This window comes from Lissotriton vulgaris, chromosome 6 (genome assembly GCF_964263255.1).
Source record: "Lissotriton vulgaris chromosome 6, aLisVul1.2, whole genome shotgun sequence".
Classification (NCBI taxonomy): Eukaryota; Metazoa; Chordata; class Amphibia; order Caudata; family Salamandridae; genus Lissotriton; species Lissotriton vulgaris.
The window spans coordinates 693,807,320-693,831,388 of NC_141694.1; the positions used below are offsets into that span (position 1 = coordinate 693,807,320).

General features: G+C 41.2%; 1 protein-coding gene across 1 annotated transcript in view; it reads left to right on the forward strand.

The window, feature by feature from the left end:
* The window catches only part of MCHR2 (melanin concentrating hormone receptor 2), a 637,069-nt gene extending 614,791 nt beyond the window's left edge, over positions 1 to 22,278 (forward strand). Inside the window, exon 5 of the mRNA XM_086925251.1 lies at positions 20,468 to 22,278. Within this exon, the coding sequence (XP_086781377.1) occupies positions 20,468 to 20,792 (325 nt within the window). The 3' untranslated portion in view covers positions 20,793 to 22,278. The remainder of the gene's footprint in view (positions 1 to 20,467) is intronic.
* The last annotated feature ends 1,791 nt before the right edge of the window (positions 22,279 to 24,069 follow it).

Genomic DNA, 24,069 nt, shown 5'->3' on the forward strand with positions numbered 1-24,069 from the left:
ATGAGCTGGGTGTTGTCAGCGTAGGAGATGATATTGAGGTCGTGTTGGCGGTCCACTTGTGCGAGGCGGGCCATGTAGACATTTAACAGCGTCGGGCTGAGGGATGAGCCCTGGGGGACGCTACAGATGATGTTGGTGGCCTCGGATCGGAAGGGCGGGAGGCGCACGCTCTGGGTTCTGCCGGAGCGGAAGGACGTGGTCCAGTCAAGGCCTTCTCTTGGCTTCTAGGAGGCGTGTCTTTAGAGTGCGATGGCAGACCGTGTCGAAGGCGGTTGACAGGTCCAGGAGGATGAGGGCTGTTGTTTCGCCATTGTCTAGTTGGTGCCTGATGTCGTCTGTGGCGGCGATGAGGGGTGTCTCAGTGCTGTTGTTTTGTCTGAACCCGGACTGGAACGGGTCCAAGATGTTGTAGTCTTCCCGGTGGCGGGCCAGTTGCATGTTGACTATTTTCTCGATGACCTTCGCCTGGAACGGAAGCAGGGAGATGGGCCCGAAATTCTTGAGGTCCTTGAGGTCCGCCTTGAGCTTCTTGAGGAGGGCATTGATTTCGGTTTCCAGCTTTCCGGGAATGCCACTGTTTATGACCTTCCATAGTTGGGTTGCGATGGTAGAGTCTGCTTTGTTGAATACGTGGTGTGGGAAGGGGTCTTACGGAGATCCTGAGTGGATAGAGTTCATGACCTTGCGTGTCTCGATGTCGTTGGATCAGGAGGTCAGGCGGTTGTCGCTGGTGGTGTTTACAGGGGAGGTGGGGTCGGGCATAGTCGGGGCAGTCATGGTGTTGAAGCTGTCATGGATGTCAGCAATGCGGTGGAAGAATATGGCCAGTGAGTTGCACAGTTCTTGTGAGGGCGGTATGTTGTTGGCATTGGCGCTGGGGTTGGAGAGTTCCTTTACGATGCTGAAAAGCTCTTTGCTGTCGTGTGCATTGTTATCCAGGTGGTCTTTGAAGGAGGATCGCTTGGCTAATCTGATGAGGTGGTGATGTCTGCAGGTGGCTTCCTTGTGGGCTGCGTGGTTGTCCGGAGTGCGTTCGTGGAGCCATATCTTATCCAGTTTCCGGCATGCGCGTTTGGAGGTCTGCAGCTCGTCGATGAACCAGGTGGCTCTCTTGATGGGGTGGTTGTTGGAGAGTTTCTTGAGTGGGGCGAGGGTGTTGGCGCAGTCGTCGATCCACTTTCTGAGGTTGCAGGCTGCTGTGTCTGGGTTGGTGGGGTCAGTGGGTGGGTTTTGGGCGAGGGTGGTGATCAGCTGATCTTCGGTGACTTTGCTCCAGTAGCGGCGAGGTAGCCGTTGGGTGCGGTGGGGCGTGGTTGGTTTATTGAAGGTGAAATGAATGCAGCGGTGGTCGGTCCAGTGCAGTGAGGTGGTGTGGTCGAAGGTGACGTGGATGCCTGTGGAGAAGACGGGGTCCAGCGTGTGGCCAGCGGCGTGGGTGGGTGCAGTGACAAGTTTTCTGAGGCCGAGGTTGGCAAGGTTGTCGATCAGGGTGGCGGAGTTGGCGTCGTTGTTGTTCTTGAGGTGGAAATTCAGGTCCCCGAGGTGGATGTAATCCGTGGTAAGGTCGGCGATGGAGTCGCTGAATTCAGCTCAGGGTCCGGGGGTCTGTAGATGAGTGTTCCTCTGAGGGTGGTGTTGGGGTCGGTGTGGATCCAGAAGTGCAGGTGTTCGGCAGTGTTGAGGGTGTCGTCTGCGTGGGTGGCGACCTTGATGGTGGACTTGTGGACTATGGCTATTCCTCCTCCGATTCCGTTGGCGTGATCCCTGCGGGTGATCTTGTAGCCATCCGGAATGGCGATGTCGGGCGCCAAGGAGTCGTTCCACCAGGTCTCAGTCAGGAAGGCCACGTCTGGGGCGGAGGTGTCGAGCAGATCCCCGAGCTCGACAGTGTTTTGCGTGCGGAGCAGGTGTTGAGGAGTATGCAGCGGAGTTGGTTGGGTCCAGTCCTTGGAGATTTGGTGGCTCTGTCGAAGGTGAAGCTGCTGGTGTGGCAGGAGAAAAAAGGTCAGTGAGTCCGTTTCGGGGCAGCTTGGAAGCAGGTGTGGTTACGGCCGGCGTTGAGTGCATAGAGGGTGCTGGCGTCGTAGCGGAGTCTGGTGTTGTGGCATTCTCGGGGTCCAGTGGTTCTGGCACTGGGTGCGGTACAGGCGCAGACGGGCTTGCCTTTGGTGCACCTTTGTGCGCCAGCGGTGCGCCCAATGCAGCCGTCTGCTGCGCGGCCTCCATAAGAGGGGGGATAGGGAGGGAAGAGCAGCTGGGAGGCGGGAGCGGGGTAGCCAATGGGGAGCAGGGGGGTGGGGCTGCAGGGACGCAGTGGTGGGAAGGAGCGGGAAACGGCGGGAAAACAGGCAGGCAGCAGGGAGCAGGTACGAGGCAACTGGTGGCCGTGTGGTGGCGTGGGGAGAGACCTGTCTGCGAGCAGGGTCAGAGGTTGCTCCTATGCCACTGCACGGCCTCCTTAAGACGGGGATAGGGAGGGAGGAGCAGCTGGGAGGCGGGAGTGGAGTGGCCAATGGGGAGCAGGGGGGGCGGTGCCACAGGGACGCAGTGGTGGGAAGGAGCAGGAAACGGCAGGAAAACAGGCGGCGGCAGGGAGCAGGTACGAGGCAGCTGGGGGCCATGTGGTGGCGTGGGGAGCGACCTGCCTGCGAGCAGGGTCAGAGGTCATTCCAAGAAGATCCAGTAGAATCCGTGGATGATCCAGGGAGGTTCATGCCGATCAACTCGATTTTGCCCTTAAAGGTCCCTCACACACCCCTCCACTAGTCCCAGGGGTCAGGGTACCTCTATCCTGACCCTTTCTATCACTATTTAACTTTATTTTCCACATTGGGAACAGAGTCCAGGGGAAAAAAATGAAAGCCACAACTTTCCTCCCAGGTTGCGGTCAGCCAATCACAGCATTGCTGTTGGCATGTGGATTCGCGGATCCAAGCTGGATCCCCAGAGGATCTGCGTCCCTAGATATACATATTTGGATTTCAGTTAATATCTTGAAACTTACTAAACAGATTTACACCAAATCACAAAAAGATCACCTTTTAGACCACAATCTACCTTTCTACCAAATTTGGTGTAATTCTATTCAGCGGTTCAGGCTTTAGTCGTGTTTAAAATCGATATAGGAATTATCATGAGAAACACACTTTTTTTGAGCACCCCCAACTTTTCTCGGCCTCCGCTTGGCCTATCACACTGAAACTTTCCATGCATAACTCGAATCAATGGTACACTTTTTTCGGGAACATTTTGTGAAGATTCATCAATAGTGTCTATCTATCTATCTATCTATCTATCGATCTATACATCTATCTATCTATGCATCTATATATGTATAATATATATATATATATATATATATCTATATACGTATATATATATATATATATATATATATATATATATATATATATATATATATATATATATATATATATTCCCAGCAATTTGATCCGTTCATGCACGAGAGCGCTCCGCAGTGTGTGCTCGACCCAAGGGCTGGATCAAAGCCCCAATTTGCAATTTTGGAGTACTAGAAGGGCGGCACAACCGGGTACTTTTTTAGAAGTTCTTTATTTCACCAACACTCCACCGACGCGTTTCAGCCTCACGGCTTTTCTCACGGTCAGTGAGTCCTTTTTTGCTTTCCTCTTAAATACTGCCCCACTTCAGCCTTAAAGTGGCATTGTGGGATACGTAGTTTTAAAGCAAAATTCGATTAAAACATAAATGACAGACAAAGGACTGGTGTGTTTAAATAATGAGTATAGTACTTAGCGTCCCAAGTTATGTTCACTCAGGGGTATATCATATCACATTTGTTTAAATGATTATCAGTTTATATGTGAAGGGTATAGTACCCAAGTTCATATATTGTTTCTGTAGAGTTCATTTTTACTCCAGGTGTATGTGGAGATCTTCTCCAAAGTTCATGCCTCTGGGCTGTTTTGTTCGGAATCGGACAATGAAGCGTGATTCCATTTGTCGCAGAAGACGGACCGTGTCCCCTCCTCTCTCTGATTTAGTCAGCATTTTTAGTCCATAGAAATTCATTGCTCGCCAATCCCCATTTTGGCAGGTACTCAAATGTTTCGCTGTGGCATATAACATGTTCTAATTTTTCACCGCTCGAATGTGTTCCAATATTCTTTTCTTTAACATGCATGTGGTAGATCCTATATATTTCATTCCACATTTACACTCTATCACATACACCACATTTTTTGATGTGCATGTGATGTACTGTTTGATAGGCATGTATTTCCCATCCGGTTCTAACACAGTCTTCATTTTTTTTCCTATTTTGCATGCTTTGCACGTAGTACATGGCTTGAAGCCTACATTTTGTTCCGTCCACCATTTAGGTTGTTCTTTGGTTTGGAAGTAGCTTTTCACTAATAGGTTTTGAAGGGATGTATTTTTCTTGTACGTGATGGAGGGGTATTTTCCAGCCAATGGTCCCACATCCGGATCACTGCTTATTAAATGCCAGTATTTCTTCATTTTTTTGGCTATGATCCCGCTTTCCTTGTTATTTGTCGTTATGAATCTCGGTGGATCTTTGTCCTGTGGGGGTTTTTGTTTTTCAATCAACGTTTCCACTCTGCTGATTTTATCTGCCTTCTTTTTGCAGTCTTTTAGCACATAGTCCTTATATCCTCTTGCTTGGAATCTTAATTTGCTTTCTAGTATCTTTTTTTCGGCATCTTCTGGTTTTGAGCAGTTTCTTTTCAATCGTACATATTCTCCGTATGGGATGCTTTTAAGTAGCGATTTCAGATGAAAGCTGTTGCTGTGGAGTACACTGTTGGTTGCAGTTTTCTTTCTGAACAGTGTAGTTTCCAATTTGCCATCTGAGACATAGACCTTGGTGTCTAGAAAGTCTATCTCTTCGCTGTTCGTTGAGCATGTAAATTGGAGACCTTCCTCATTCTGATTTAAAGTCACAAAGAATTTCTGGAACTGTTCGTTGGTGCCATTCCAGATCAGAAAGAGGTCGTCAATATATCTGACCCATAAGATTATTCGATCTAATTCTTCTTGGTCAGTTGTGTTCCATGCTATCATTTTTTCCCAGTATCCCATGGTGATATTAGCATAATTGGGAGAAAATGAAATCCCCATGGCTGTACCGCATTCTTGTCTGTACAGATTGTTATTAAAAAGAAACACATTGTTTGTAAGACATAGTTGTATCATTTGTAGAAGCATAGATGTGTGCTCCATTTCCTTTATGCTTCGTTGTTGTAGGAAGTATTTGCATGCTTTTAATCCTACATCATGTCTTATGGATGTGTACAAAGACACAACATCTATTGTCACCAAAAGATAGCCTGGGTTCCATGTAATGTCCATTAGAATTCTCAAAAAGTCTCCAGTGTCCTTCAGATATGATGGCATACTCTGAGCAATGGGGGCAAGGAAAGTGTCAACATATCTGGAGACTTTTTCGTACAATGAATCACAGGAGGACACGATGGGTCTGCCTGGTGGATTAATCAGTGTTTTGTGAATCTTCGGCAGGAAGTAGACACACGGGGTGATGGGAAATTCCGTGGTCATGTATTTCATCTCTTCCTCATTGATTAATCCTTTGGTGCGCCAGGTTTTCAACTGTTCATTTAAATCGGACATCATTTTTGCTGTTGGATTTGATTTTAGTTTGCTATAATGTTGGGATACATTTAGCTGTCGTTCCACCTCCAATATGTAATCACTCGTGTCTTGAATTACAATATTCCCCCCCTTGTCAGCTGGTTTTATTGTTGATGAAGAGATGAAATACATGACCACGGAATTTCCCATCACTCTGTGTGTCTACATCCTGCCGAAGATTCACAAAACACTGATTAATCCACCAGGCAGACCCATCGTGTCCTCCTGTGATTCATTGTACGAAAAAGTCTCCAGATAAGTTGACACTTTCCTTGCCCCCATTGCTCAGAGTATGCCATCATATCTGAAGGACACTGGAGACTTTTTGAGAATTCTAATGGACATTACATGGAACCCAGGCTATCTTTTGGTGACAATAGATGTTGTGTCTTTGTACACATCCATAAGACATGATGTAGGATTAAAAGCATGCAAATACTTCCTACAACAACGAAGCATAAAGGAAATGGAGCACACATCTATGCTTCTACAAATGATACAACTATGTCTTACAAACAATGTGTTTCTTTTTAATAACAATCTGTACAGACAAGAATGCGGTACAGCCATGGGGATTTCATTTTCTCCCAATTATGCTAATATCACCATGGGATACTGGGAAAAAATGATAGCATGGAACACAACTGACCAAGAAGAATTAGATCGTATAATCTTATGGGTCAGATATATTGACGACCTCTTTCTGATCTGGAATGGCACCAACGAACAGTTCCAGAAATTCTTTGCGACTTTAAATCAGAATGAGGAAGGTGTACTCCACGGCAACAGCTTTCATCCGAAATCGCTACTTAAAAGCATCCCATACGGAGAATATGTACGATTGAAAAGAAACTGCTCAAAACCAGAAGATGCCGAAAAAAAGATACTAGAAAGCAAATTAAGATTCCAAGCAAGAGGATATAAGGACTATGTGCTAAAAGACTGCAAAAAGAAGGCAGATAAAATCAGCAGAGTGGAAACGTTGATTGAAAAACAAAAACCCCCACAGGACAAAGATCCACCGAGATTCATAACGACATATAACAAGGAAAGCGGGATCATAGCCAAAAAAATGAAGAAATACTGGCATTTAATAAGCAGTGATCCGGATGTGGGACCATTGGCTGGAAAATACCCCTCCATCACGTACAAGAAAAATACATCCCTTCAAAACCTATTAGTGAAAAGCTACTTCCAAACCAAAGAACAACCTAAATGGTGAACGGAACAAAATGTAGGCTTCAAGCCATGTACTACGTGCAAAGCATGCAAAATAGGAAAAAAAATGAAGACTGTGTTAGAACCGGATGGGAAATACATGCCTATCAAACAGTACATCACATGCACATCAAAAAATGTGGTGTATGTGATAGAGTGTAAATGTGGAATGAAATATATAGGATCTACCACATGCATGTTAAAGAAAAGAATATTGGAACACATCCGAGCGGTGAAAAATCAGAACATGTTATATGCCACAGCGAAACATTTGAGTACCTGCCAAAATGGGGATTGGCGAGCAATGAATTTCTATGGACTAAAAATGCTGACTAAATCAGAGAGAGGAGGGGACACGGTCCGTCTTCTGCGACAAATGGAATCACGCTTCATTGTCCGATTCCGAACAAAACAGCCCAGAGGCATGAACTTTGGAGAAGATCTCCACATACACCTGGAGTAAAAATGAACTCTACAGAAACAATATATGAACTTGGGTACTATACCCTTCACATATAAACTGATAATCATTTAAACAAATGTGATATGATATACCCCTGAGTGAACATAACTTGGGACGCTAAGTACTATACTCATTATTTAAACACACCAGTCCTTTGTCTGTCATTTATGTTTTAATCGAATTTTGCTTTAAAACTACGTATCCCACAATGCCACTTTAAGGCTCAAGTGGGGCAGTATTTAAGAGGAAAGCAAAAAAGGACTCACTGACCATGAGAAAAGCCGTGAGGCTGAAACGCGTCGGTGGAGTGTTGGTGAAATAAAGAACTTCTAAAAAAGTACCCTTCTTGTACTCCAAAAATATATATATATATATACACACATATATATATATATATATATATATATATATATATATATATATATATATATATATATATATATATATATATATATATATATATATATATATATATATATTATTATTATTCTGAGTTTTGTATAGCGCCTGGTTACCAATAGGCATCCCAGCGCTTACCAGAACATAACACTACTAAAAGAATGCGGGGATATATATATATATATATATATATATATATATATATATATATATATATAGTTACTCGATCTGACTATCTATGTGGTAGATGGGACTCTGCAAACTAAAACATTCAGGAAGAGCACAGCAGGGAATACGGTGCTGCGTGCTCAAAACTTTCATTCAACAAAGCTTCAAAATAGCATACCCTATTGTGAGAATCTCCACATGTGGTAAAACTGCAGTGAGATAGAACAGCTCCGCATAGCAAAAACAGAACCAACAGGGAGGTTCTTAAGGAGAGGGTACAGCAAGGTCACATCAGAGTCAGCTGAAGTCAGGGCCAACCAGAGTCCCAGAGACAAGTTAATCTTTACAGAAGAAAAGCAAAGACACATTCAGACAGATTCAAGGCAGCTTATGAGGATAATCACAGGCTTTAGCAATTAACATCAAGAGATCCATCTAATTTTCCAAAAGCATTGTCCCCTGATTTCTAGTGACCTAGCTCCTAGAATCCACACAAGACCCCAGCTAACATCTCGGAAGGCTAGATCCATGAAAAATGATTTAGTCAATAAGGCTCCCGGATTAAAACAACAGCAGAGCTGGCTTAGTGGCAATAAAGGATTTTGGTGCTGCCATAAATGTTAGACATGCAATTTTGTGGTGAACACAACTGAGGTGCCTCTGCCATTTTCTGAAACCTAATGGCAGATTCTAAAACCATTAGCATGCAGGAGTGAATTTGTGGCTTATGCCTTGAAGTGTAGTTGTCCCACCGATATTTAGGGAGCACTATCCCAAGAGTACCCCAATGCATCCTACAACACATCTGTGCCATCAAACGCAATGATCAAACGTATCCTGTTGCAAGACACTTTGATCAGATACACAACAGTGACGTTAACAATCTAGAATACTTTATGTTAGATCAAGTGTTAGCAAGACCAAGCGGTGGCAATAGAGAGAGGTATTTGAGGCAGTTAGAATCAAGATACATCTTAAGAATCAACACGAAGATCTCACATGGTCTCAACACTGAAGAGGATATATATATATCCACCTGTAATATTATGATTAATTTTTCATTGTGGGTATTTTACGGTAGAATATCTCACGAAATGTTCCCATTCTTGTATCCAGTATCTACAGAAAAAAGTCTATGAATGAAGTTGCTGCTACAACTCTGTTTCCCAGAATAATCCAGACCATGAATAATGCATTGTTTGCATGTGCTTTCACGGGGTTTTTCTTTTTTTTGGGGGTATTTATAGATGTGATTCGTTTTATTTTATTTTGTGTTTTTCGCCGCAATTTTAGCTTTGATACAATATGGTAAGAAGCAATATCACTGTTTAAATGCGTAATAGTTGCAAAATACTGGGTGACTATGAGGACACTTACCCGTGATGTATCTGAGACCCCTAAGGAACACCGGTTTGGATATTAGTGGGTCGCATTTGGCACTTGCCCTTTATTGGATATGTGAAGCATTGACAAAAACAATGTATGAAACACCGAGAGCTATTTTGAATTCTCCTGAGATGATAACCCAGTATCATAGAAACAACTACGACAAAGTGTAGGTTGAAGCTTTCAATGTCATTTTGCAACGGAAAAGAGGATTTAAGTAGCAGTGATTTGCACATGTCACTTTAAATGGAAAAGGCACTATGTCACTTTATGTGTTTAATTTGCACTGCCACTTTAAGGCTTGTGAGAGGCCCAGGAACATGTATTAAATGAAACTAAGATGGCAACCACAATTGGTTTGGCAAAGGCAGCTGCGGGTGTTGAAACGTGTTAACGTTGTTTTTTTGCCAATAAATCGTGTTTGTGAGCGATTTCGAGCGTGCTGGAGTCTGTCCATATTTAAAGGCAGGCGTGTGGGTAGTTATAGTTAGGACTTAGGGGCTGATTCACAGAACTAACGTAAGACAAAATCCCAAATTTACTACCATTTTGGTATTTACAGAAGGCACTTACTCATTTCGGTATTCACAGAACGCTTACTCATTTTGCTATTCACAGAAGTTAGGAGTCCTAACTTTAGGACTCCTAAATGCCTTCTGTGAATACCGAAAGTCTTAAAGTTAGGATTTTTCTCAGTTTAGGAGTAGTAAAGTTAGGAGTCCTACCTTTACTACTCCTAAACTGAGAAAAATCCTAACTTTAAGACTTTCGGTATTCACAGAAGGCATTTAGGAGTCCTAAAGTTAGGAGTCCTAACTTTACTACTCCTAAACGGAGAACAATCCTAACTTTAAGACTTTCGGTATTCACAGAAGTTGAAACTTGAGCAGCACCCTCTTGATATCAGCGGATTTGTTGTGCTAACTTGCAAAATTCAGGAAGAAAAAATATATATATGCACATGTATGTAGGCACATATATATGTATATATACATATACATATATATTTATAATAGTCGGAAGTCGGTGTTCCAGTGCGTTACAGTCCCGGGCAGGGTCGGCTGACTCTGCTTTCCGGATTGGTGCACGAAGACTGACTCTAACCACACGGCATCTGATAGGTGGAGAGGTGCTTCGGTAACTCAGCTGCACTGTTCGAACGCGAACTGACAGCCGCGTCTGTAGCAATCTCTGCAAGCGGCGTGTTTCAGTGCGGTCCAGATCCTTAATCTATTCTGCGAAAGTTAACCAAGATGTCAGCGGAGGCTTTCCGTGCCAGAGAAGCAGAAGCGGCACAATTATTTGAAAACATAACTACCACGAGTGAAACCACTAGCAAGGTCCCGGCTGGGCCGGAAAATAGTGGCGAAGGTAACATCAAGACGCTGTACAAGAATTTGGAAAAAGAACGACGCTTGGAGATCACCAAGTGGTGGGAACACTATTCACTGACCAAATATGCGGATGCAGGTCGAGTTCCGAGGGGACTCCGCATTATGCTGGCTCCAAGCTTCGATCGCCCAAACCCAATGATGCTCAAGGAGTGGGGGCAGAGTAATTTGGCAGCCTCAATGAACTTAGTGCACATTTTAATAAAATATGCTGCCATCGACAGGGACCAAATACTGTTGAACATAGATAGAATTACTGAGGAGATCAGCAAATGTAAGGAGTCCGCGGAAGTTGTGAAAAGCCTGGAAACCTCCATGAATGACCGACTTAAAAAACATGAGGACAAGATTAAAGCTAGAAAGGTCAGCAAGTTTGCCCGTGATCAAGCAGACTATGCGCATGGACAAATTTTTACTTTTGCTCGGAAGTATAGCGCCGCAAAACGCCAGCAATATAGTGGCAATGCTAAACAACAACCGGCTCCCACTGCTGCCTGCAACTACCCTGAACATGAGGAGGGGCTGCTGAATGATGAAACCGGCAGTAACATTTCATCAAGCGTTTCCAGCGAAGATCTAAGTAGGAATCAGCAACAAGCACCTATTCTAGATTTGGGTGAAGAACTTGATTTTTTAGTGGCAGAGAGACTGAGAACATTGCGCCCTCGTTTGGACAGTCAAGGGCAAGTCATAAAACAAAGAACCAAAAAAGACGAGAACGAAGGAAACAAGCAAGAAAACAAAGGACAGCAACAAAAAAAGAAAACCAAGGGGCCATGGCAACGAAAGAAGTGAGTAGCAGTAATGCAGTAATTAATCTCTCTAATGTGGTTCTAGAGAAAGCGGAAGAACAACTTCTATCTCTAGGACTCAACTTCTGCCCGGCCCAGCCGTTTGACTATGCAGCGACGCGTATCGATGTTTACCGCTTCATACGCAAAATGAAATTGCGCAAATACTTTGCCACACAAACTTTGAAGTCTAGCACTGCAATCCCGGTCTCAACTGACATCAACACCTCGGACGGGGGGTTGGAGGTAAGAGCCGCTGATGTATCTACTTACTTAGATCTCAATGACCTTTGTCAAGCCACTGATTCTCAACCATTTATCTCTGAATCTAAGAGCAACACCCAAACTAGATTGGCCAAGATTAACATCAACCAGAAGGGTGCAGGCATTACGCCCTTTAAAAATAAATCAAAGTTTGTACCTTTAATGGTTAAAGATGGTATCGACACGTTCCACGAATGTATTACTAACGATATTAAGTCGTTATACACAAAGTCTTGCAAAAGGAATAAATGCAGATACTACCAACAACAAGCCAAGTACATAGCACTTATGAAAAAATTATCCAGTAATCCTAACATCGTTGTAAAAACAGCGGATAAAGGAGGCAATTTGGTAATCTGGGATAAAAATGACTATGTGACTGAAGCGTTGCGACAATTGAATACCATCACTTGTTATAGTAAAACGACCAAGAAAGATTACTTTAACGCTAAGACTGTGTTGGAAAAAATGCTTAACAGATTTCGGCGAGAGGGATTGATTTCAGGTGAGGAGTACAAATTTATGCACAAAGAGTTCCCCGTCCTCCCTGTTTTTTATCTAATCCCGAAAATACATAAAAATGTCTCGCCTACCCCTGGAAGACCTATTATCTCGGCGATCAACAGCGCAGGAGACAATGTTAGTCGCTATGTTGACTACTTTTTGCAAGACCTAGTCAAGAAATTACCCAGCTATGTGGTTGACACTGGCGATTTCTTGATGAAAATTAAAGATTTGGAATGGCAGGAGGACATGTTGCTCATCACTTTGGATGTGGAATCCCTCTACACGAGTATTGGTCATGTAGAGGGATTAAGGGCTGCTAAACATTTTTTAGACACTCAGTCTGCGGACTTTTATGAACAAAACAAAGTCATTTTGGAACTTATGCACTGGTGTCTTAATAACAACTTTTTCACCTTTGGGAAAGATATATGGAGACAATTACGAGGCGTGGCCATGGGTTCCTGTTTCTCCCCCAGCTACGCGTGCTTGTACGTGGGCTGGTGGGAGGAACAGGTCCTGGGTACAACACACGCAATTTGGGTGAGAGAGAAGATTATCAAATATTTGAGATACATAGATGATATCTTCATTTTATGGCAAGGAAGTGAAGAGGAAGCTCTGTTGTTTATTAATGAGATCAATGACAATGTGTTAAACCTCCACTTTACTTCACACATCAGTGCCCGCCAAATAGAATTCCTTGATGTACGGGTTTATGTGGAACAAAATAAACTCTTTTCCACATTACATCGTAAACCCACATCAGGTAACACCCTGCTACATGCCTCCAGCCTCCATCCGAATCATACTATTTACAGTATCCCTCTTGGTGAAATCTTGAGAGTCAAACGAATCTGTAGCTCCACACTAGAATTTGACAAGTGTATCGCTGACCTCAGAGGTAGATTTTTGGAACGGGGCTATTCCAATTACATTTTCAACCAAGCTTTGGCTAAAGCAAGGTTGAGAAGTAGAGAGAGTCTATTCTTGACATCTGATTCCGACAATGTTGATATTTCCGTGATGTCTGACACCACTACCCACACTTGTCCCAGGTTCATCACCGCTTATAGTAGTGATCAACAGGCCATTAAAAGAATAATTAAAAAAAACTGGCCTGTCATCCTCACTGACAATATTCTGAGCCCTACCTTACCAGCTAGACCTGTGGTGACTTTCCGTAGAGCAAGGAACATGGGTAGTTGTCTAGACATCTCTAGTCCTGAATTAAAACAGAAGGAAATCTGGTTGAAGGCCAAACCAGGATTCCGGAAATGCTCGCACTGCAGAGCGTGTAAATTTGGGGAGAACAAAACTCACTATCGTACTCCATTTTGCTCCAATGACATCCCTATCAAAGGCAGTTATGACTGCAAAACGGATTTTGCTGTCTATGTTCTGACGTGCACCTGTGGACTACATTACATCGGTAGTACTACTGCCCAGGTGCACGTCAGGATTCTTCAGCATTTAAGGGCCATACTGCATACGGATACAGCGTATCCTGTAGCACACCATTTTGCGGCTAAGCACAACAAAGATCTCAATTGTTTGAGATACTTTGTAATAGGATAAGTATTGCCCCTACGCAGAGGAGGTAACAGAGAGCTGTTATTACGACAGCTCGAAACACGCTTTATACTTGAGTTCGACAGTAAGTGGCCCAATGGCCTCAATAATACTGAGGATTTTTACAGCTTTCTTTAGAACTATTCCGAACTCCATTTCTATGTGCAGTTACCCATGCCTCTCTGTGTGATACCTGCTGCCTGGGATTGAGCTGGTTGGTTCTCTCTAGGTCGGATTATCTGCCCAGTGTCTACGAGTAGTCAGGTTCCCTGTTGCTCAGTATAATTCAGTACATAACACAGGGCGGATACTTTGAATATGAATCTCTCTTGGATTTAGTTACTGCTGAAAGACAGTCAGGTTCCCTGTTGTCTATCATGGTTTAAATGACACTCATTTGTTCATAGCACTTTATATGTATAATATGATGATTCATTTGCATATTTATGTGTTGTGTATCTTGAATTTTCTTATATTGTGCCATCCCCAATTTTACATCTTGGGTTTATATATCTTCTCTTCACGTTTTTTACACTTTTATCACTATTCAATGTTTGTATCATAGTCTGATATGTTCTTTTAGATGTGGTTTTTATGAATTTCATGGTTTTAGAAATGCACTTTTTAGACAAAAAAAACTGAATATAGTTCCTGATTTTATCATGGGTAATAATAATGTTTTTTCAGGTTTTAGTGCCTTTTGTACGTAATACCATGAACTTGATGTATATAATCTTGACGAACATACAGTATGCACTTTATTCTTAGCCTCCTTTGCACATTAGGCATGGTTTGTCCTAGCATGTTTGTGGTTGTTAGTTATAATGGCTCTGCCACGCCAATGACTTCATGGTCAAAGGTTGATTCCTTTGTAATAACTATGTATATATTGGCTACCTCATTATTATTTACTATCTCATCACTATTAATTTGACTGTTTTATACTTCAGCTATGAATACTTGCTATCTGGATTTATCCAGTTATAATTCCCTCCTCTGGACAAATGTCCACAAAACATGAATTTCTTTGTGTACATGAATTTTAAAAGGATACTAACACTGTTTTTAGACCTTTTTTACACAATGCGCATTTATGCAGGAATGGTAATTATTCGTAGTGACAGTTTAATATACATGAATATCTATATGTTTTTGAGATAGTCTGTTTTCCATTGTGATGGGAGTCATGTGACCCACTGGGAAACAGATTGGTGGGCGGAGCACTTTAAACACTTTATAAGCACTATTATTGCACTTTTGCCTTGCATGTGAACAAGGGCTGCATAGCCCGAAACGCGTCATGTTTGGTTACTTGCAGAACAATCTGGAAAAATAAATCTTTCACCTGAATGCTGTGGTCTGTCTCCTGCTTCGCCGACCCTGTTGGTTCGGAGGTGGTTTCCTGGAGTGACTGTCGATATATTTATACATATACATGTGTGTGTGTGTGTGTATGTATATATATATATACATGTATGTATATATATATATATATATATATATATATATATATATATATATATATATATATATATATATATATATATATATATATATATATATATATATATATATATATATATATATACACATACAGCTTGAATCCAGATAGCAGTAGCACTCCATGATGAGTGACTTCAAAGTACTGCTACTCAGCACATGAACCACAGTACGCGGTAAGCAGTTCCATTAGCCCAGATTAGTGACAAACAGGAGAGGGATTTTGAAGTGTTTATGGCCCAGCATCCTGACTTCTTTGAGGGGCACTATGGAGAGGCACTATTTCTTGGATGTTCACATCTGTGCTGATAGTGAACTGTTTGCTCCCAGTGCCTAAAACCAATCAAACCACAGTACTCAACGGCTAACAGGAGCTGTCAAAAAGTAACTTCCTATTTATTTATATGTGTAAGTTCTGTGTTGTGTGGATTTTGTAATGTCATCATCTCAGGTAGGCAAGACTTGAAAATGAAATTTGCACACACTGGCCAGTGAAAATAATTATATTTTGTGTGGTCAAAATATCTGAATGTTCGTGCATCATTGCAAAAGTGAACTCTATATAATCTAAAAATATCGCTGCATAATTGCACTAGTACCGCTCTTTGCACTATGGTTAGAATAATTCATTCTTTGCTAGTATTCAGTCATATCTGACTTGTCATAAAACCTTTTGTGGAGCATTGGGGAGGTGAGGATGCAAATAGAATTGAGAGCAAAAGTAGCTTAGCCTGTGATTCGTACTCTTGTAAAAAGGCAAAAACAGGTATTGCTTAAACCATTGTTGGAAGCACCCACCCACTTCATACAAGTCATGATAATACTCTAAATCAGTAATTCTTAGCCTCTGGTACGGGGACCCATAGCTGTCCATGACACCTACAAAGAGGGGCTGCAACAGCTTAGTAAATGAAATAGTATTCTCAGAATAATAAAGTGTATATAAATAAAGAAGCAAAATTAAAAACTGAAAATTTTAAAACGGTCTGTAAAGGTGAAGGAATTAGAAATTGAAGGCTTACAATTAAGTTAAAATCCTCAGATTGATTTGTGTAACAGTATAAAACATCAAACAGAATATAAAATGGATGATTGGTGGCCTCAATTGAATTTAGCAAAGCTCCCACCTTCCCATTAAAATTAATATTTTTTATATTTACTTGTTAATTAAATATTTGTTTGATGAGTGCCTATGTCTGTATTTTTGTATATTGTTTTGTGGCTCAAATCATCGAATTTGCTTAGGTCAGGGTCCACAGTTTCAAGTTATGACTCAATGGAGGTCCCTGAATTCCAATAATGTTTGGTGGGAGTTCCTGGATTCCAGTAATGACTAAGTGGGAATCCGCAGAAGTCAAAAGGCTAAGAACCACTGATTTAAATCAACGCCCTGGAATTTTCATGAGACTAAAGCCTTAAAACAGCCATTCCAAGCAACCCCCATATCCTCCATGACTTTACCCTTTTGTGTCAGACTGTGAAAACTTGTTTCTGTCTGTTTGTAAATACTTTCTTTTGGCATTACACCTTAAAAGACAATTGATCATAAATGCAACATAGATCTTTACAAAGGAGATAAAATAATAATATTAAAAATAATAGATTAAAAATCAATTAAGGTAAAAAATGATAAACGGCCTTCCATCTTTTAAAAGATATACAATTTAAAATACATTGATTATTATCTTACTTAGGCTTTTACTAGAGTAACACAACATGAGGTGCTTGATCAATATATTATAAATTAATGGTCAAATGTGGAAAACAAGGCTGGAGATGTTACCTGTAGCGGCCAACACAACAAGCTTACACCATACAGCAAAAAAATATTTGGATACTGCAAATACAACAGGCTGCCTGGTGTCTGTATGGTGAATCCAAAAAGCCACCACGTGTTGGGTAGTACCCAAATTCCTGAAGATGGGAATTAACCATTTTTCCCTTGCTCATCTATACTCTGGCCCAAAAAAAGAGGACATGAACCAAAGTTTCATCTGCTAATCCGCAGGAGAGACAATCCTGCTCCTCTACATTATTTAAACAAATCCATCAGTGGGTGTGTGTATGCAAGGGAGAGACCCGTGTCTAAACTGAACATAGAGCTTTCTGGCCGATTTCATCTAAAAACTCTTCGACTTTAAAATAATCCTTGTGCTGTATAAAAAAAATAGTTGTACTCGAAAGAAGTGTGCCTAGTTTATGATTCTTGGAGCTCATTTTAAGATCCTCTTTAAAAATTGACTACAGGCCTGCCTTGGGATTGCCCCAGAGTCTATCTTTTCCTATATTCCTGAGTGTATCCCTTACATAAGAATTTCAGGCTAAATCTCCTGCCCCCTGCATGACTAAAATCTCTCATAGACCCCTACAGTAGAAGGATAGCTCAGGGGTTACCCAGATTCTTCACCAATACAATAGAGGCCAACTGGCAATTTCTTCAGGAATTTGCCTGGACCCCCTATCCAGCTTTAGGAGAAGCAATGGGGTTCTAACTGGAAGGCTCAGCAACTGCCTTAAGAATTGGTTCTCTAAAAAATACAGTGCATTAACAGCTTTGTGTCCCCAGAGGTCCTCACCATAAAGTTCGGATCCCAGTGCTTTGAGTGCATCGATCTGCATTACCGGGAACATAGGCCTAAAAAACACTCCCTAGAGACCTTCAGCAAAACATCAGTATTTTGTTCCAATTGAAGTCTTTATTTGGTGGTATAAGCTGTCCAAACCATCCGCTCAGTAAGTGAAAACCTAAAGTGTTGAAATGTTGTGACCCACTCGAGTGGATCCCCTATAAAGTGGGATTTGGATGCAAAGTACAACATGGTTGAACACCATGGGCCTTATTTATGAAAAGTGACGCATCGCTGCGTGAAAACAGCGATGCGTCACTTTTCACTGCGCACTCCTTCGACAATAATGATGCGTCATATGACCCATGATCCGTCGTATGACCCATCATGTCGCAAGGACTTACAGATACGTCAGTATTTCTGACGTATCTGTAAGCGCAAAAGTGACGCATTGCTGGAGTGTGTCACAAAAGTGACGCAACTCCAGCAATGCGTCCTTTCACATGGGGAAAGCCCCATGTGAAAGGGCTTGCGTCAGTCTTATGCCTGCTGTGAGGCAGGCGTAAGATTTTGACGGAACAGCATCATAAAAGTGACGCAGTGAAATCTCATAGATTTCACTGCGTCACTATTACGAGGCTTTTTGCAGGGGAACGCCCCCTCTGCATACATTATACCTGACGCAGGTATAATGTGGCGCAGGGGTTTAAAAAGTGACGCATCTACCTAGATGCGTCACTTTTTAAATATGGCGCAACAAGGCGCATTTTTTACGCCGCTGGTGCGTCACAAAAAGTGACGCACCGGCGGCGCAAAACTGACGCATTCCTCATAAATAGGGGCCCATGTACTTTGTTTTGTCCACGTTTATTTCCAAACCCCTCTGTGTTTCTTATACACCTCCTCCACCATACAACCCCCACCCCACATCAGCCCTGTGCCTTCCATATCTAGTAGACCTCTTTGCCCTTTGTGATGTCATGTATTTCAACCTGTCCAATCATTATCATCTTTAAGATTGTTGGTACTCCAGGCAAGACAAATGCTGGGATACTTTGTTTGGAAGAACTTTGAATTGTATTATAACTTTTCTGCTAAATTAAGCCTGCATGATGCCAAACAATATGATACTTAACCTTCCACACAAAAGATCTGAAATATTTCTTCTCCAGGGCCTAAAAATCCCTAAAAAGACACTGGGTAGAGAGAGTCAGAGGTAGAAAGAGGAACATTCTGATAGAGAATTAAATAAAACGGAGACCAAATGACTGAATGTGAGAATGATAGCTTTATAGTGGAACCCCCTTGAAGGTGGGGGCCCTGGACAATTGCCAACTTTGCCCTTGAATTAAAATATCTCTGTGTCCAATTGACTAGTAGGCTTCCTCAAAATGTGGTTATAACCAGTTAAATCCCTTCCAGTTTTTTACATTTCTTCAATATAATGATTATGCATTACCTCGTTCGAACTATTCTACAGTTGATTTACAGCACTGTCATGTCCTTTGGGCTAGCTTGCCACTATACAAAAGAAGTAGTAAGTAAATATGGTAAAAATAAACTTTCTGTGTAACACACATTGCTCAGCCTGTGGCCCAGTCAGGTCAGAATCTGTAGTGACATTTGTCAACCAACATTCACTCTATTGTGTAAGGGAAAGATGTGGAGCATGTCAAAACATTTGAAAACGGATGTACTATGAATTCAATATTTGGTGCAAAAATGAAAAAAATCCTTTATTTGTTTGTTTTCCTTTACACATTAGTGTGACAATTGGGACATGTAGCTTTCAATAAAAGAGCAAAAAGAAAGAATGAAATGTGTTAAAATAGGAGTTCTATTTATGCCAAAGAACTTAAAAAACCATGCTAGTTTTATGAGTTTTCCTATCACACTTGTGTTATTGTTACTAAATTTCATGTTGGTCAATTTATTGACCTCATAAGAATAGCAGACTGAGTTCATGTTGTCAGATATGAACTTGTGACTTGCAGATAACAGGTGATGAATGTATAGTGGAAGGAAGATACACCCCCACCCATTATGTCCCTCTGAATGTTCCAGGGTGCATTTGTAAGAGTCACGTCTTTACACTTGCAGTTCTGTACCTCAATCATACATTTTAATTTCCCAAAAGTAAAGGCTCTACAGGCTTAATTAGAGCACTGGAATGTTGAGAGCTCTATTGAAGACAATAGAGTAGCTCCCGGCTCATAATGTCTGGTGTAAGCCCGGAGCTCCACATTCCAATGTTTGTCTTCATGTTTCTCCTTGTGTAATTTAGAACATTCTACCCTCACTGGGTGGAATGTTCTTATAGACTTATAGCTCTTCTGCCTCAGGCTATACTTGTTGTTAAAGGCCCTAACTCCCATTATAAGCCAGCGCTGAACTTGGGTTCAGGGCCTTTAACAACAGGTATAGCCCTCGTCAACAGGCTATAAGGCTAAAATATGACTTGGAAAAATTGTGTGAAGTGTTTTGTTTAGAAGTAATATTATCACAAAGAAGACTATTATTAAATTGAGTCTCTTGTTTTCATCTGATTCATTTTTCTTAAAAAGACATTCTCTCATTCCTGTCTTCTAGATACAACACCAGCATTCCACGGCAACGAGTCCTAAGGCTTACTAAAATGGTCCTTGTGTTGGTCGGCGTATTTATCGTGAGTGCTGCCCCCTACCAAGTGATACAGATTGTCAATCTTCAGATCTCCCAGCCGACACTGGCGTTCTACATAAGTTACTATTGCTCCATCTGCCTCAGCTACGCCAGCAGCAGCATCAACCCTTTCCTATACGTCATTCTCAGTGGGAACTTTCGAAGGAGACTAACAGAATGTACCAAAGTCAAGTCTAAGATGTCAGAGCGGGAAATTATCAACATTGAAAATACACTTAAATCAAGCTTTTAGAAAAAAAGGCAAATTACTGAAGAGATATCAATTGGAGGGAATGTGCCTGTGCTTGTTGAATATTTATTGTATAAAAAAAAGCTGAAACTGCAAAAGAGAATTTCACATTCATCTTCTCTCCTAAGTGGTGTTCATCAGTGATGAATCTTGCAAATGAGTTCTGAGTAGAGTTTCTTGTTCAACAGAAATTGTCACCATGCTTGACAGGGTCAGAACTCTTTAAACAAAGATCATGCCATCTTATTAACACAGTTGGTAAATATGTCATATATGGTCATTGACTTTTTATGGTTCTTTAATTATGATAGTGTTTTGTGAAGGTGCATCACATCATGTAGGGGGCATACCAGGGCACTATCTACGCGTGTGAGGACATAGCGTAGTTATTGTTTCCAAGAAGATTGGATGGGAATCATATTAGTAAGACTCCTTTTGAGAGTGGCAGGTTCCAGTGTGTCTTATAATGCTATCACTGGATAGGGGGAAGCAGCTATATGGTTATTGGATCTAGCTAATGATCCAGTACATACCAAGCAGGCTTTGAACACTAGAGGGCAAGCTAGTTGTCTCCAGGGTCAAGATAGGGAGCAGAGTGCACTATCCAAAGAATTATTTGAAGATTGTGGTGTTCAGGATTTTCTTGAGTCAGAAGAAGCTGTCTTGTCAACGTTGGATCTTTTTAACCCAATTTTGCTCTTCTGCTCTTGTTCTGCTTTCAATATGATTGGCGGAGCATGTAGATATAAATGGATGTGAGGTTTCATGCAGGAATGTAACAAATGGCTAGGTACTGAAAGTATCATGGGTCCATGCCAAGAAGGTCTTTTGCATGGTTCACAGTGTTTGCATTTGTTCATCTGTCATTGCAAGTCAATGGAATGTTTTTAAAGAGTTGTGGGTGGGCCTCTTTTGTCTTGCCAATTTTTCACAATTTAACCACTTTCTAGCTATCTCCTTCTAGACCGTCTAGGTTGTCATTTCAGCATTATTGTCATGTAGGGATTGCTTCCTTGTACTAGCAGACTAGGGACAGGAGACAATGTGGCTTGTAAACTAGTGAATAGCCCAAAGTAACAAGTGTGGATCCCATATATCTGGGTACCCAACCCCGTACCTTTCCTGATCACAACCACACACAGGACAGGGTGATATAAGCAAGTGCTACACCATGGGGTATTATATAAATGATGTTGTACAACAGCTGCATACTGTATATTACAGCACTTTCAGTAGGGCGCAAAAAGGGGAAAGTCAGTTGGAACAGGTTGGGTGTATCCACATTAATGCCACAATGAAACCTTTATTTCTCTCAGTCCAAGTAGCAATCTGAACAATATTCTTATAAGCAAGCATGAAACCTTTCTACATACATTATTACTGATGTGATAACAGCACTGATATTTTACTTAAAATCTTCATAAGCAAGGACTAAGCCTCAAAATGTGTACAGGTATCTGTTGAATTTTATAAAAAACCCAGTGTTTCCAAATAATTTTGATTCATGGTTTTTTTTCTAGTGTAAGAGGAGCCCCACCATTTTATTTGAGATGATATACTCTGTGGCATTGAATACTGTTGCTTTTGACCTCTCAATTTTGCACTGACATTTTGCATTAATATTTGGCTAAACCAACTGGTCCAAGAATGTAGTTGGTGCTAATATTGTTTTGCACTGGCTGCTCAGTGCTAATTTCAGTGACACAATTGCTGAATTCAAAACTGCGCAATGACAGTTCAATGTATCTAACCCTAAATATTACAAATAAAAAAGGTCATGTCAAGAGGTTTTTTTGTGAACTGTCTCCCTTGGGAATGTGCATGTTACAACTACTTTGGACAGTTAGTATAATATTGATGCATTATTAGACAGATTATCTTTAATCAGATTTAAAGCTCCTAAAGCTTATTCTATGTTCAATTTATCACATTCTAGAGTTGAATACTTATTATCATATGGGCATTTATACCATTTAATATATTCTGCTAAAATTCAACAGATTGAATTCAGATCAAGACATCTTTGTTTGTTAAACTAGATGACTTCCTAATGTCTCACTCTCATTGGAGAATGAATACTGATGTTATACTTAGAAATAATAATAAGATAACAATACTGCAGTTTATAGCACAATTTATACACATTATAAAGGAAATTATAGCAAAACTACTATTAGCGGCACTGACATCTCCTTCATGGATCAGGGAAACAAGTTGTACAATTCTAAGATATCCGAATTATAAAAAGCTATATCTAAATATGAGAGACTGTTTATTTCTTCAAATAATGCAGAATAAAAAATACAATTACAAAAACTCTGATAGGAATATAATTCCTTAGTCAATAAGAGGGCATCTATACAAATATCAAATACAAAATCTAAATTATATTTGTAAGCCAATAGGTCTGGCAGCACACTGTTTAAAAAAAAAAAAATTAAAAACATTTATTGGCATTTCAAAAACTTACAAAGTCAACAATAATAGGTAAACTTGACCATGGCTCAACAGCATCCATCCTTCAGTTTGAGTAAAGTACATTAGACTTCAGAAGAAATACTCAGTTAATGTAAATATTCCAAATTGTAGGTTAATACATGTAGTTAGTCAATCTGGTAGGTTTTCAGGAATTCTACTAGATATGTCCAATAATCTTTAGGCCTAGAGCGTGCAGACAGTTCGTCCTTGTACGTTAATAAAGTGTCTTTACAGTATGTCAAGTTCAGAATCCATTGTTTGATTGTCGGAGCTGTTTTACCATTCCATCCCATGGACACCCTGCGCTTTGCCAAAAGCAATGCTACCACACAGTACTTACGCTTAATAGCTCTCACCTCGGGCACTAGACCTAGGAGACATGTACGCACTGTGCATTCAATGTGAATATCAACCATGTCGCTCAACATTTTAGTGACTTAACCAATAGTCTGCTATCTTTGGACAATTCCACGCTAAGTGTATAAAGACGGCATCATATGAATGACATCTTTTACATTTCAAGTCTGCACTGAGTCCGAATTTATGAAGTTTGGCAGGCGTATAATAAGTCTGGTGGAGGTATTTGTAATGTATTATGCGCAGGTTACCGTTAGTGTTAGCAGTCTAGTAAGGGTACAGGTTGTGGTCCATTCCTCCGGTGTAAGAGGAACATCTAAGGTGGTATTCCATTTATCTAGCGCACGTTGTGTGTTACCTGCAATGTCAGTCTGTAATGCGCTATATAGTTTGGAAACCATATGGCTCGCAGTGGGGGTCGTAAAAATTAATTGCAGTGGTTCTG